The sequence below is a fragment of the Mobula hypostoma genome, chromosome 12, assembly GCF_963921235.1.
Source record: "Mobula hypostoma chromosome 12, sMobHyp1.1, whole genome shotgun sequence".
NCBI lineage: Eukaryota > Metazoa > Chordata > Chondrichthyes > Myliobatiformes > Myliobatidae > Mobula > Mobula hypostoma.
In genome coordinates, this window is record NC_086108.1 from 20,538,490 (window position 1) to 20,553,801 (window position 15,312).

Sequence of the window (15,312 nt, forward strand, 5' to 3'; positions counted from 1 at the left end):
TTGTCTAAACAACGAATTGTAACTTGTACTGGGACCCAGCTGCAGCAAAAGACTCCGGGCCTAGACCACGCTGCCCAATGAATCAATCCAGGCCCAGATTCTGTCTTCCAGCCTGAAGCCACTCTCAAGCTCTTCAGGTCAGCTTGGCTTCCAGAGCAATCCAACCTTGCACCCAGGCCAGTTGAATGAGCATCGGAACTTCTCTGCCTGAGCCCCAACTTCTTTTGGAACCCAGAGCGATCCAACCTCACACCTGGGCCATCTGTATGGGCATCTTAACTCCATCTGCAACACCCCATGAACTTGGCTCATCCCACGAACTTGTCTCACCATTGCTCGTTTCTTCACTGTTTGTGGCAATAATTTAATACAGTTTACAACAGTAAAGATTTTTTAGTGGATTTCTTATCTTTTTGACTACCAGAAGCTGATGCACACATTCGGTAGAGCCATCTTAACTGGAAGTTTTATATTAGGGAAAGAAGGTAAAAGCGAGTTCATCTATATTTAAAGTCTTGTATCTAAGTGATAATTCCTGAAATACTACTTTAAATTTACTTCCATCTATCACAACAATAGGTACAGTGAATGCAGTTTCACTGGCTCTCCATTCGGCCTTGGATCATCTGAACAATAGCAATACCTAAGTCAGGCTGCTGTTTATTGATTACAACTCAGCACTCAACACCATCATACCCTCTGTACTAATCAACAAGCTTCAAAACCTGGGGCTCGTAGCTCCCTCTGCAACTGGATTCTTGACTTCCACATTGGAAGAACAGAGTCAGTGCAGATCAGAAATGCCATCTCCTCTTTGCTGACAATTAACACTGGTGTACCTCAAGGATGTGTGCTTGGCCCACTGCTCTATACCCAGGACTGTGTGGTTAGTCACAGCTCAAACACAATCTATAAATTTGTCTATGACACAAATATCACTGGTAGAATTTCATATGGTGACAAGGTGTACAGGAGTGAGATTGATCAGCTGGTTGAGTGTCAGTAAGACCAAAGAACTGATTGTGGACTTCATGAAGGGGAAGTTGAGGAAACGCACATCAGTCCTTATCAAGGGATCAGCAGTGGAAAGGGTGAGCAGTTTCAATTTCCTGGGTGTCAACATATCTAAAGATCTATGCTGGGCCCAACATATTGACGCAATTACAAAGAAGCACAACAGCACTATATTCCATTAGAAGTCACCAAAAACTCGCGCATATCAGACATCCCACCCTGCAAAAACTCATTTCAGGGAGGTAGCACCCCCGCGCCCCCCCCCCCCACAACCCCATATCCCCCAAGCAAGTCTACAAGGAGTTTGGCCTCATCATGTAGGATATCAATAGCGTAGCTCCTTGGCAGCTAGCCAGCTAGTTTAAAGCAGGGGTCCCCAACCTTTTTTGCACCGCGGACCGGTTTAATATTGACAATGTTCTTGCAGACCCGCCGACCTGGGGGAGGGGGTGGGTGAGTGTTAAACGCAAGCGGAATATAGGTGATAAGTCAACTATAGGTCACTTGTAAGCGGCTAATACACTCAATTTCGTTTCTAAAGGGGTTTATCTAACGAATTTAATATTAAACACACAGCGCATATTTTCCTCGCATGAATGTAGTAATAAGACAATTATAACAGTGGTCCCTAACCTCCGGGCCGCGAAGAATGCAGCAGTACAGCGGTGGCCGGAACACACTCAGCACATCTTTAAGAAAAAAGCCGAAATAAACAAGCTAATTAATTACGTGCCAGGCAGCACCTAATTAGGTTGTTTATTTTGGCTTTTTTCTTAAAGATGTGCTGGGTGCGTTCTGGCTACCACTGTACCGCTGCATTTTTCGTGGCCTGGAGGTTTGAGACCACTGATAAGTCACTTATAAGTCAATAGCATCATAACATTTTAAGTAACATTTGGATATTTGGAGCACATATTTTCCTCGTATGAACATATAAAATCATTGCAACACACCAATATCGCTGAATCAGTGGGAGCCCTGGGCTTGTTTTCCTGCAACAAGACGGTGCCATCGAGGGGTGATGGGAGACAGTGATACTCGAAGGGGGTTCCTTATGTCCAGTCTATTCTGCAATTTAGTTTTCGTTGCATTCATTGCAGAAAACTTCGCTTTGCAGAAATATGTTGGAAATGGAAGCAATGTTTTCAGTGCTTTCGTGGCTATCTCAGGATATTCAGCCTTGACTTTGATCCAGAATACCAGCAGAGATGTTATGTCTAACATACTTTTCAGCCCACCGTCATTTGCAAGCTCGAGGAGTTGATCTTTTTCCTGCGCTGACATGGATGATTCACCGGGGACATTCACAAATGGGTCACGGACCCATTCCTTTGCACGTCTTGGGTTACCGATGACCTCGCGTGTGTTAAAATTCAACAGGGAATGAGGAAAGGTGCAGCTGACTCATATCGCCAAATCATATTGCTTCCTCGCGGCCCGGTGGTTGGGGACCACTCTTAGCATGAAGGATTCTTGCTCTCCCTCTCCCTCTCAAAAAAATTTATTTCCGGGATATTGTATATAATTTGCAGGCATCAGGGAGCCACTATCGATATGTGAGAGACTCCCGGAACTTCCGGGAGAGGTGGGATGTCTGGCATATTTCTAGAGATGTACCATGGAGAGCATTCTAATTAGTTGCATCACTATCTGGTATGGGAGGGTAGGGTGGGGGTGAGAGGCTACTGCACAGGACCAGAAAAAGCTGCAGAATGTTGCAAACTCAGCCAGTGCCACCATAGGCACTCGTCTCCCCAGCATCGAAGACATCTTCAAAAGGCGATAACTTAAAAAGGCAGCATCTATCATTAAGGACTTCCATCACCCAGGACATGCCCTCTTCTCATTGCCTTCATCAAGGAGAAGATATAGGAACCGGAAGACACATGGCAGTGGAGAAGAACAGATTCTTCTCCACTGCCATCAGATTTCTGAATGTAAACTACCTCACTATTTTTCTTTTTTTTTGCTTTCTTTTTGCACTACTTATTTAGGTAATTCAAGTTCATTAAATCTACTGGTCTCTATTATTTCAATTTCCACTGAATTCAGGAATTTGAAGTGTTTGTTTCCGTCTAGCCTATCAAACACAGATGTAAAATTTCAATATTGATGGAAAAAGCTTTTGAAAAACGAGCTATGGAAGCTCAACAGATACAGTGCAAGGCACTGTGAAGATTCCAATTCTTATAACATTTTCAGTATTCTTTTATGATGAATGACCCAAAACGAAACAGAAACATTTAAATTACAGCGCAGATTTTTAAAATACTACATAGCACAAGAGGTCATATTGATCATTAGAGCCTGCCAGCTACAATATTTGTGGACAATCCTAAACCTACACTGTACAGAATTCTACCCACAAAAAGATCTTTTGGAAACTCTTGAGTTCCAATCTTCTCATTTTACACAACTCCAACATGTTTTCCAGATAAACAACACTTAGCTTGTATCATTTAACATAATAACTCATGGCTTGCAAAATGCTGCAAGCAAGTTTCTTGTTGCACCTGTGCATAGATGTACTTGTGCATATGACAATACACTCAACTTTGACTTTGCTTTTCTGTACTTTGAGGACAACTAAATATAAATTAATCATTTTGTAGCAGCATCAACATTCAATCCACCAGCATTACCCTGAGCTCTCAATTTCCTGTCACTTTAACTCTCCTACCCAATCACTTCTCTATCCTCATCCTCCTACTGTTTCAATAAAGTTCAGTATAAGGATGAGGAATAGCACATCAGCAGAATGCCTAAAGAGATCACTTGATGCAAGTCTCTGTTCTTTATAATATAAGCTTAATAGTTGTTTGTCTTTTCTCGCAAGTATATACTGAACAAACTTATCAGCTTGTAAGAGTGGCAAATTTCAACAGAAATTTGATTATCCAAAAACATATTCAAATGAATCACAAAATACCAAGTAAGAGTAGAAATAGTATTTTATACTGAGATGACTTGTAACCCTGGATATAGCTGGCCTGAAGAATGTGTCCTTCAAGCAAGTCATGTGAAAGAAACTTGAATGAGTGATTAAGTAACCTAATGCCCAAGTTAGATTTCTTTTTGCTTTGTTTATATTGTTTGAGCCCTCCTCCCCTGAAGCTTACAAGCTGCATTTTCTAAAGATCACTCTGAAGTCACATTCTTCTAGTGATTGTTATTTACTGTTAGACAAAGAGGATTACTGGATGTTATCATAGAATGGAAAGATAAAGTAACTTCTTTTAAAATATAAAAATAAGGTATTTATGATACTTAATTATGAAAAAGTAAATCCAAAATGATCTATTCTGCACTTGTCTGAATCTGTTACGAACTTGTCTTAATATTCGTGAATCTACACACTATTAATCATGAGAGTGATTGTACCTGTTGTCTGTTGCTTTGGCAGGCAGAACTCAAATGCTTAAACCATAGCATTGCATTCTCTCTATTACCAGCTTGGAATTTGTAAGAATTCCCTGAAAATGAAGATGAGGGGGGGAGAGGGGGGAAAATGATAGAGTAATGTTATTCTATTCTGACACAGTACTGAATTCAATTTCAACAGGTTTTCTTTTGCAACAGGAAAACTGATTATACCATTAAGAATTGGAAAGGACTTGAGCAATTATAAATGCATAAAAACATTTCATTTGCCAGTACTCAGTTATGTAGGGACATTGAAACCGATATGAAAATAGATCTTTTTCCACCCATTACTCACCCTTTTCAGAGTCTGTAAGCTGGAAAACATCTGGATGCTCTGGATCATCAGCCATCATTACCATCCAACCCACAACAGAAACACTCTTACTCAAACTTGATTTGAACTGAATAACAGAAAAGTTAGAAACATTAATAAGACTAGGATGATGGGATAAACAGGGAAGGTGTATTGTTTAACAGCTTATTACCGTAAAAATTAAAACAATGCAAATTTTTTGAATTAAAGAAACACAATTTTTTGTACAAAGAAGGCTGGATTAATGGTTTCTTACAGCACCAGTCCATCTTGAATAAAAAAAAATGAACTTGCAGAAAAACATCTCAAGGTATTTCAAAAAGAGAAATGGATATTGATTCATAGTGACTGACGGCTGATTGAAGAGATGAGTATGAAGAAAGTTGTACAAATACATGATAAAAGACTAAATATGCAAATATTAAAATTAATTGGTTAAATAAGAGGAACTCAGAATTTCTTTTCTATTTGTTTTCTTCCAGATCTATGTGTACTGGCAAGGCCAATATTTATTGCCCAGACTTAATGGGCTTCAAATTGAGTGAGCATTTCAGAGGGTATTTAAGAGCCTTCACACTTGTGGATCTGGAAACACATAAAGGACAGACTGGATAGGGACATCATATTTCCTCCAATGAAGCAGTTAAGTGTAAAAGTTTTTTGTGACAAACTAGTAGTTTTTTGTCTTTATGATTATGACTTTTTTAAGTAATTAGAGATTATTTGCAGAATTTAAATTCTAGATTATGTGTATAATTTAAATTCCAGAGCCACCGAAAATTGAACCTGGTTCTCTAGATTGTTCATACAGCCTTTCCATTTACCAGTCTGGTAATTTAGCCATTATACAGCCATAGGACTCAGAATAGTAATAAACAAGTTGACTAGATCTCGTGTATGACATGAACAGGGTGACATATAAGGTATGCTGACAATACAAAGATAGGCAATCAATTGCATTATAAGGATGGAAGATGAGGATAGCAGTGGCAAAGAAGCTAGTAAAAGATACCATTAAGCAAAGAGGGAAGGGGAAATATGCATATAAACTATAAAATAGAAAAAAGTGAAGTTATTCAATTTCTTAAAATGGCAAGAAAATTATAAAAGTTGGCATACAGCAAGTTATTTTGCAGGCATTGTAAACAATTAGTTAAAAATAGCATTGAGTCATTGTTGTAATGGGATGCATTTAGTAAAAAAGAAATTTGTGCCCCCTTTGGACGGTACTTTAGTGGCACTGTCAGGTGTATGCATCCAGTTTTGGTCTCCATATTTAGAGGCTGGTCGTGCAATGCAAGCTCTCTGGACTGATTTCTAGGATGATGTGAATGACCCATAAATAGAGATTGTTGAAGACAATCAATTATTCGTTGATGCTTATATGAATGACAGCTGATATGAATGAAAAAAGATCTTGAGAGAAACTGGCAAGGTAGATGCTGAGAATGCATGGAGTGGCTACACCAGCAGATTTAAACTCAGAGTAAGTCACCTATTAGGTCTCAGATGAAGAAAAAATTCTTCACTTGCAGAATAATAGATTACCATAACTATATATAAATTGATATTCATGTCATATATTCAAGAGTAGCAGAACTTTGACTAGCCCGCTCAAGGACATCAATTTTCTTCATTTGAAGCCACTCCATGGTTGCTCTGGCAGTGTGCATTGGGTTGTTGTGCTGCTGAAGGATCAACCTCCTCCCCCATTTAAGCTTTCTAGCAGAGGCTAACGGGTTTTTATCCAGGATCTCTCTGTCTTTAGCAGCATTCATCTTCCCATCAATCCTGACCAGATTTCCAGTCCCTGCTTCTGAAAAGCATCCCCAAAGCATGATGCAGGCATAACCATACTTTACAGTAGGGTTGGTGTTACCTGGCAGATGCACATAATTAGATTTACACCACATGAACTGTTTAGTGATAAGGCCAAAAGGTTTCATTTTCATCTCATTCGACCACAAGACCTTCTTCCACATCTTTGCAGTAATTTCTAAGTGATGCTTTGCAAAGTCTTTACAGGCAAGGATATGCTTTTGTTTTAGCCAGGGCTTTATTCTTGCCACTCTTTTTTAAATACCCTTTTGTACCAGGCCTTAGAGATTGTGGAACCATGAACTTCATCTCCAGTTGCAGCCACTGACTTTTGTACCTCACTCTGAGTGACTGTTGGTATGACAGCAACCTCTCTTACAAATGCTATTCTTCTCCAGCAACTAAGTCTGCTCTTACCCCATCCTCCATCACCTTACCAGGGATAGGGTTCCTCTTGTCCTCACCTGCCACCCCACCAACCTCTGCTTCCAGCACATAATTCTCCAGAACTTCTGCCATCTCCAATGGGATCCCACCACCAAGCTCAAGTTCCCCTCCCCTCACACTTTCTGCTTTCACAGGGATCACTCCCTATGCGACTCCCTTGTCCATTCGTCACTCCCCACTAATCTCCCTCCTGGCATTTATACTTATAAGCAGAACAAGTGCTACTCCAGCCCCTACAGCTTCTCCCTCACTACCAATCAGGGCTCCAAACAGTCCTTCCAGGTGAGGTGACACTTCACCTGTGAGTCTGTTGGGGTCATATACTGTCGTGATGAGGCCACACACAAGTTGCAGGAACAACATGTTATATTCCATCTGGGTAGCCTCCAACCGGCTGGCATGAGGATCAATTTCTCAAACTCCCAGTAATGGCCCCCACCTTCCCTCTCACCATTCTCCATCCCCTTTTCCCTCTCTCACCTGCCCATCACCTTCCTCTGGTGCTCCTCCAGCCTTTTCTTTCTTCCATAGCCTTCTGTCCTCTCCTGTCGAACTCCCCCTTCTCCAGCCCAGTATCTCTTTCACCAATCAACTTCCCAGCTCTATACTTCATCCTTCCCCCTCCCGGTTTCACCTACGACCTTGTGTTTTCCTCTCCTCTTCCCACTTTAAAATCTACTTCTCAGCTTAATTTCTCCAGTCCTGTCGAAGGGTCTCTGCCCAAAATGTCGATTGTACTTTGTTCGATAGATGCTGCCTGAGCTGATGAGTTCCTCCAGCATTTTGTGTGTGTTGAATAAATTGGGTGAGTTGGTAACTGTTGACCAAAAAGAACTAGTCTACAAATCAATGAAATCAAATGAATCGCGGACAGTGGAAGTAGACACCAGTTGTCTTTGCTCTTGCCATGTGCTTGGGGGTGGAGGCTGCCATTTTATGAAGATGTTGCATTCTCTACTTTGTGAGTTAGTTGCTTGGCTTGATTAGTGTTTTAAAGACAACACAATGATGCCTCAGGTATGCTGAACTAGGGATAATTTCCAAATAAGAAGTTACTTGTGAGATGTTCTTTAGTTGGATATAACATGCAGTTTTTTGACTGTTAGAGTCTGAATCTGGTCTGCGTGATTCAAGCTGGTTGCTGATTGAGAACAAAGAGCCATAAATTAGCACCTTTCACTTGATGGGAAGAGGGCATTAAACGGATGCTGGCTTGGAGCAGGGCCAATAAAAAGGTGTTAAATGTCAGCCATATGACTCAAAACCAATGACATTGGAACGTAACGTTTGAATTGGTAAGGAATAATATAAAAGCAGGTGCTTCAAGTGCGCTGGTGGCAGTGACTGTAGGACACCAACTATCGTGGATGTGAGGTGCCACACGGACACGTGGAGATTCGAAACGAGATGACGGAACATGTGGCCAGCAGCAGAAACTGCTTTTAACCTGATATTATACTTTCTGTTCTTTGACTGTTCATTGGAGTCAGGAAAACTTAGTAGGTGTACACACAGGTGTTCGGTATGCAAGTTCATGTGTTCTTCCATTGAGACATTAAATTGGTAAATACAGATTCTTTCTGTGCTCACTGATCATTATTACAAGGGGTGATTCTTGTAACAGTCACGTAATGCAGTTTATTGCACCTGATGAAAGTTAGCATAGTAACTACAAATGGGATGAATCTTTTACAGCATCACAATTTTGGTTTTTAATTTTTATAAAATTGTTGACAGGATTTGGAATTTTTCTTTTGATTTGACAAGATGCATAATGGTTTGTCAATTAGCTCAAAATTCCTACTTCAATATATTTTAAATTTAGAAAATGAGACAGTAAAATGTGAAAATAGTTGTGGGGGCTGAATAGTTTTTCGAAGTACTCTATCATGCGAGAAAGCCCACCTCAGAGGCATCAAGGTTGCATTCTCAAATATGTATATATTATTAACTCATATATGTATATATTATCATTCTCATAATCCAGCCCCTTTTAGAAAATTAGTCAACACTTTTCCAGAAGTATGAAACCAAAAGAGAGCCATACATGAGGATCTTACGAGAAAGGAAAATAGGTTAAATCGGAAGTAACTCTTTTTATAAACAAGTATTTTAAAATCTCAGTTGCTATAGTTCAACAGGTGTCATCTTCATTTCACATAAGGCACTCAGCCCCTGAAGAATCTTATCCATTTGCAGGGAATGGAAAATATCAAATACTACAACTGTTCCTTTAAAGAAGCAATCTTCAAAACCCAAGTAAACACTCTAACCTCCTCACCAGTGCTCGTCCGCCAGTTTGGCTTGTCAGCTAACTGTGTTAACAGCCACGTGACTCAGTGGTGAGTAGGCCACCTTTCTAAACAACATACATCTATGGTCGGCCTGATTTGGGGTTCAACCAAACAAGAACGTTGGGAATTCCAATTAAAGGCAACTTGATTGAGCAAATGCTATGTAAGTACTGCCCATAGATAATTATCGGTCGAAAAGAAATAGTACACCAGTTTAAAATTATAAAGAAGGTATATTTGCCAATTTCAGCTTTATCAAATAGTTAATACGAAAAGAAGAAAATTAAATGGCCCATTACAATTAAACCAGTCTAAATGTGCACATAAACGTTGGAGCTCATGTCTGTAGTAGTTGGCTATACCACTTTACTTATGGCGCTGAATTCTCATCACCAATCACAGGCAGAACTTCCCTTTTTGGACTCCCTTCTCTTGCATTAAGGTCTTTCCTTCAGATATGATCATCCAGGTGTCTTCCCTGATCCGCTCCCCTCTGCATTTTCCGTGAAAAGATCACAAACCTGACTACTCTCTATCAGAAATCTCTGTTTGACCAGCTCTCTCAAGAATCTTCTCTCCATCCCACCATCCTGATTGGCTGACACATTTCTAAGTTGAATAACATGGGTCCTTATCTTTAGTCAAAACGAAAACTACCAGCTGGACACACTGCTTTTACAGAAAACTGCTAAGGTAAAATACCTCACAGCATAACAGTAAAAATCTTAACTAGGGCATTAAACTCTTGCCCGCCACCAAAAATCGTCAAGTCCTCATGACTTTGGAACTTATTAAACCATTATTAATAACACAGTATTCAAAAGACTTTTGTGATTTCAGGCACCCCCCCCAATCTACTTGTAAATGGCAGTAACATATTTCACTATTGGGATGGACACAACACTCTGTTTCCCTGGTACATCATATGCCAGCCTACCTGGGGGTTTCCCGACTGTGTGAGACCTTCTTATCTCATCGTCAGCTTCTTTAGCCTCAGGCACTTATTGTGACTGTTCCTTTTTACTTGGGGTGCTCCCCCCGCCCTTGTCTATTGCTCGTACCTTCTGATGACTCAGGTCCCTGGCCACCTGACTGAACTCAGTTTCATCCCCAATTATATTGGAGCCCAGTTTCTCCTCACTGTCTATTATCATGTCTGATTATCCACTGGTAGTCCTCTCCATTACCTCCAAGTCAAGGCTGGGAACTTCAGTAATCTCTTCATCAGTTCTTGGGAAGTTTGCGTAAGGTAAAGCAGACCATACTGCCATCTCCTCATCCTCCGAGTCTGCACAGTACTCAGTGGTTGGTGCCTTTTCAGGTCTTTCCACTGACATAACACTGTTGTCAGCTGGTTACCCTTCTGTTCTCCTCCTTCTGTGTAGAGTTCTCTTACTTGGTGTAAGTTCCATGTACTTCCTGGCCTAGGGGTAGAAGTTGATTCTGATGGAGGATTTTGACAGTACCATTCCTATCCTCTGGCTTCATCTGTAAAACTGGCACATTTGGCATCTGACTCTCCACTATATAAGGCATAGACACCCAGCAGTTGGCCAACTTATGCTTCCCTGCAGCACAAATTTCTTATTAAAGCTCGGTCTCGGCATCAGTTGAGAGGACTTAATCTTTTGATCATATCTCCTCTTGTTTCCTTGGTTTTACTTGGTAGTAGAAACTGCTGTCAGCTCATAAGCTTTTGCAGTTCTTTCCTCATGTCAGAAACATACTTGAGATATGTCCTCTGTGGCAAATCCTCACTGCTGGCTCCAAAACAAAGATCTAGAGGTAATCTTGCGTTGCACCCAAACATCAAATAATATGGTGTGTAGCCAGAAGCTTCATTCTGTGTACAGATGTAGCAGTGTACCAAGTGTCCAATATGCTGACTCCACTTGTTCTCTTTGTTGGCATCCAGGGTTCCAAGCATGTCTAGCAATGTGCAGTTGAACCTTTAAGGCTGAGGATCACCCTGAGGGTGATATGGCATGGTCCTTGACCTCATCTCCAAGCATGCCCAGTAACTCAAGTATGAGCTTACTTTCAAAATCTCTTCCCTGATCACTGTGTATCCTTCTTGGGAGGCCATAATGAATAAAATACTTCTCCCATAACACCCTGGGAATTGTGAATGCTCTCTGATCTTTGTGGTGAAGGTTTGAACATATCTGGTGCAGTGATCAGTGATGACCAAGACATTTACAGCATTGCTAGAATCAGGCTTTGTGGAGAGGGAATCCATAAAAACTAAATCAAGTGGTCCCATACTCTGTAAGTGAGATAATGGAGCCACTCTCATAGGCAGTGCCTTCCTCTGGATTCACAACTTAACAGTACTCTTCAACCTCAGACTTCATTTGGGGCCTATAGAACCGATTCTGGACCAATTCATAGGGTCTTGTCAAACTGCTAAAATAAAATACCTCACAGCATGGTAGTGGAAGTTTTAACCAGGACATTACGCTCTGAAAGTGGTGCAGACTCTTAGGGCCACCTAAGTCATAACATTGTTTAGCATCCATGTACTGATGCTGCCCATTACCACGGAGTCACACAGAACAGAAACTAATCCTTCAGCTCACAATGTCTTTCCTGCTCAGCTAAACAATTTTCATTTGCCAGTATCAAACTTGTATCTTGCTATGCCTCATCTATTTAAATGCCATTATTGTATCTGATTCCAACCACTGACATCAACCACTCATTGTGTATAAAAATTACTCCACAGATCCTTTTTAAAATTCCTTCCTATCATGTTAAGTCTATGTCCTTTCATTTTAATCTTAATACTCCTACATCGGAAAAAAGATTTCTACTATCCATTCTATTTATGCCTCTCATAATCTTATATATTTCCATCAGATCTCACCTCAGCCTCCTTCATTTCTCAACATATCCAATCTCTCCTTATAACTAAAGCCCTCCAATCCAAGAAACATACTGGTTAATCTTCTCTGCACTCCCTTCAAAATAATCATATCTTAATAATCATATCCCAGTTTGGCAAAAGAATAAATCAAGGAAGGTAGTGCACCCGTGGCTGACAAGGGAAATTAGGGATAGTATCAATTCCAAAGAAGAAGCATACAAATTAGCCAGAAAAAGTGGCTCACCTGAGGACTGAGAGAAATTCAGAGTTCAGCAGAGGAGGACAAAGGGGAAAAAAGATTATGAGAGAAAACTGGCAGGGAACATAAAACCTGACTGTAAAAGCTTTTATAGATATGTGAAAAGAAAAAGATTGGTTAAGACAAATGTAGGTCCCCTACAGACAGAAACAGGTGAATTGATTATGGGGAGCAAGGACATGGCAGACCAATTGAATAATTACTTTGGTTCTGTCTTTACTAAGGAGGACATAAATAATCTTCCGGAAATAGTAGGGGACAGAGGGTCCAGTGAGATGGAGGAACTGAGGGAAATACATGTTAGTAGGGAAGTGGTGTTAGGTAAATTGAAGGGATTAAAGGCAGATAAATCCCCAGGGCCAGATGGTCTGCATCCCAGAGTGCTTAAGGAAGTAGCCCAAGAAATAGTGGATGCATTAGTGATAATTTTTCAAAACTCTTTAGATTCTGGACTAGTTCCTGAGGAATGGAGGGTGGCTAATGTAACCCCACATTTTAAAAAAGGAGGGAGAGAGAAACTAGGGAATTATAGACCGGTTAGCCTAACATCGGTGGTGGGGAAACTGCTAGAGTCAGTTATCAAAGATGTGATAACAGCACATTTGGAAAGCGGTGAAATCATCGGACAAAGTCAGCATGGATTTGTGAAAGGAAAATCATGTCTGACGAATCTCATAGAATTTTTTGAGGATGTAACTAGTAGAGTGGATAGCGGAGAACCAGTGGATGTGGTATATTTGGATTTTCAAAAGGCTTTTGACAAGGTCCCACACAGGAGATTAGTGTGCAAACTTAAAGCACACGGTATTGGGGGTAAGGTATTGATGTGGATAGAGAATTGGTTGGCAGGCAGGAAGCAAAGAGTGGGAATAAACGGGACCTTTTCAGAATGGCAGGCAGTGACTAGTGGAGTACCGCAAGGCTCAGTGCTGGGACCCCAGTTGTTTACAATATATATTAATGACTTGGATGAGGGAATTAAATGCAGCATCTCCAAGTTGGCGGATGACACGAAGCTGGACGGCAGTGTTAGCTGTGAGGAGGATGCTAAAAGGATGCAGGGTGACTTGGATAGGTTAGGTGAGTGGGCAAATTCATGGCAGATGCAGTTTAATGTGGATAAATGTGAAGTTATCCACTTTGGTGGCAAAAACAGGAAAACAGATTATTATTATCTGAATGGTGGCCGATTAGGAAAAGGGGAGGTGCAACGAGACCTGGGTGTCATTATACATCAGTCATTGAAAGTGGGCATGCAGGTACAGCAGGCGGTGAAAAAGGCGAATGGTATGCTGGCATTTATAGCAAGAGGATTCGAGTACAGGAGCAGGGAGGTACTACTGCAGTTGTACAAGGCCTTGGTGAGACCACACCTGGAGTATTGTGTGCAGTTTTGGTCCCCTAATCTGAGGAAAGACATCCTTGCCATAGAGGGAGTACAAAGAAGGTTCACCAGATTGATTCCTGGGATGGCAGGACTTTCATATGATGAAAGACTGGATGAACTAGGCTTATACTCGTTGGAATTTAGAAGATTGAGGGGGGATCTGATTGAAATGTATAAAATCCTAAAGGGATTGGACAGGCTAGATGCAGGAAGATTGTTCCCGACATTGAGGAAGTCCAGAATGAGGGGTCACAGTTTGAGGATAAAGGGGAAGCCTTTTAGTACTGAGATTAGGAAAAACTTCTTCACACAGAGAGTGGTGAATCTGTGGAATTCTCTGCCACAGGAAACAGTTGAGGCCAGTTCATTGGCTATATTTAAGAGGGAGTTAGATATGGCCCTTGTGGCTAAAGGGATCAGGGGGTATAGAGGGAAGGCTGGTACAGGGTTCTGAGTTGGATGATCAGCCATGATCATACTGAATGGTGGTGCAGGCTCGAAGGGCCGAATGGCCTACTCCTGCACCTATTTTCTATGTTTTCTTTCAATGTGACAAACGTAACTCCACATAATATTTCTAACCAGTGTTTTGTAAAACCACAAGTAACATCCTAACTCTCATATTCTGTTCTGTGACTTCTGAGAGGAAGCATGCTATTTTCCTTCTTCACTATCCTATTGACTTTGGCTGTTTCTTTCAGGGAACTATGGTTTTGAACCTCCAGGTCTCTCTGTTCATCAACATTCATTAGTGCCCTACCATTTACAGCATATGTCCTACATCTATCTGACTTCCCAAAATGCATCATCTCACACTCATCAGGACCAAACTCCATTTGCTAACGCTCCATTTAACTTTTCTTCTGATCTATATCCTGCTGTAGTATCAGACAGGTTTCCTTGCTATCCACAACCAGTAACTGTTGTGTAATCCGCAAAATTATTGATCGTTCCTCCAACATTCGCATCCAAGTTATTAATGTATAGTGCAAACAGCAACAATCCTAGCACTAGTCACCACTGTATGCCACTTGTTGCAGACTTCCAATCAACAAAACATCCCTCCATTACTACCTTCCTCCTCCTTTACCAAGCTAATTTTGAACTCAATATGGCAGCTTGCCTTGAATTCCAAGGGCCTTAAATTTCTGGACCAGCCTACTGTGTAGGACCTTGTCAAGTACAAATCCTTAAGTGTGATGAAGATGCCTGCTAGAATCAGTTTAACACTGCATGATAATCAGGGTCCTATGAGCCAAGTCATCACCAAAGATCTGAAATCACCAAGCATGAATGCAAAATGTTCTCTAATCTTTTTGAGCAAGTTCAATACTTAGAAGTCATAGAAGAAACAGAGAGATATAACTGTCCTCCTTATTCAATGTACCAAACTATAGATCATCCTTGTTTATGTAACTATTGAAATGGTTACTTAAATAATACTTTAAACCTCAAACAGAAGACACTAGTAACTATTTTAATGAATTGTGT

The 15,312-nt window shown here is 40.8% G+C and overlaps 1 protein-coding gene across 2 annotated transcripts in view; it reads right to left on the bottom strand.

Moving 5' to 3' along the window:
* ralgps2 (Ral GEF with PH domain and SH3 binding motif 2) overlaps nt 1-15,312 on the bottom strand; it is a 566,060-nt gene that overhangs the window by 19,429 nt on the left and 531,319 nt on the right. For both annotated transcript variants that reach the window (XM_063063724.1, XM_063063722.1), the window contains 2 exons: nt 4,733-4,838; nt 4,396-4,487 (listed from right to left, as the gene is read on the bottom strand). In XM_063063724.1, coding sequence (XP_062919794.1) covers nt 4,396-4,487; nt 4,733-4,838 — 198 coding nt within the window. The remainder of the gene's footprint in view (nt 1-4,395; nt 4,488-4,732; nt 4,839-15,312) is intronic.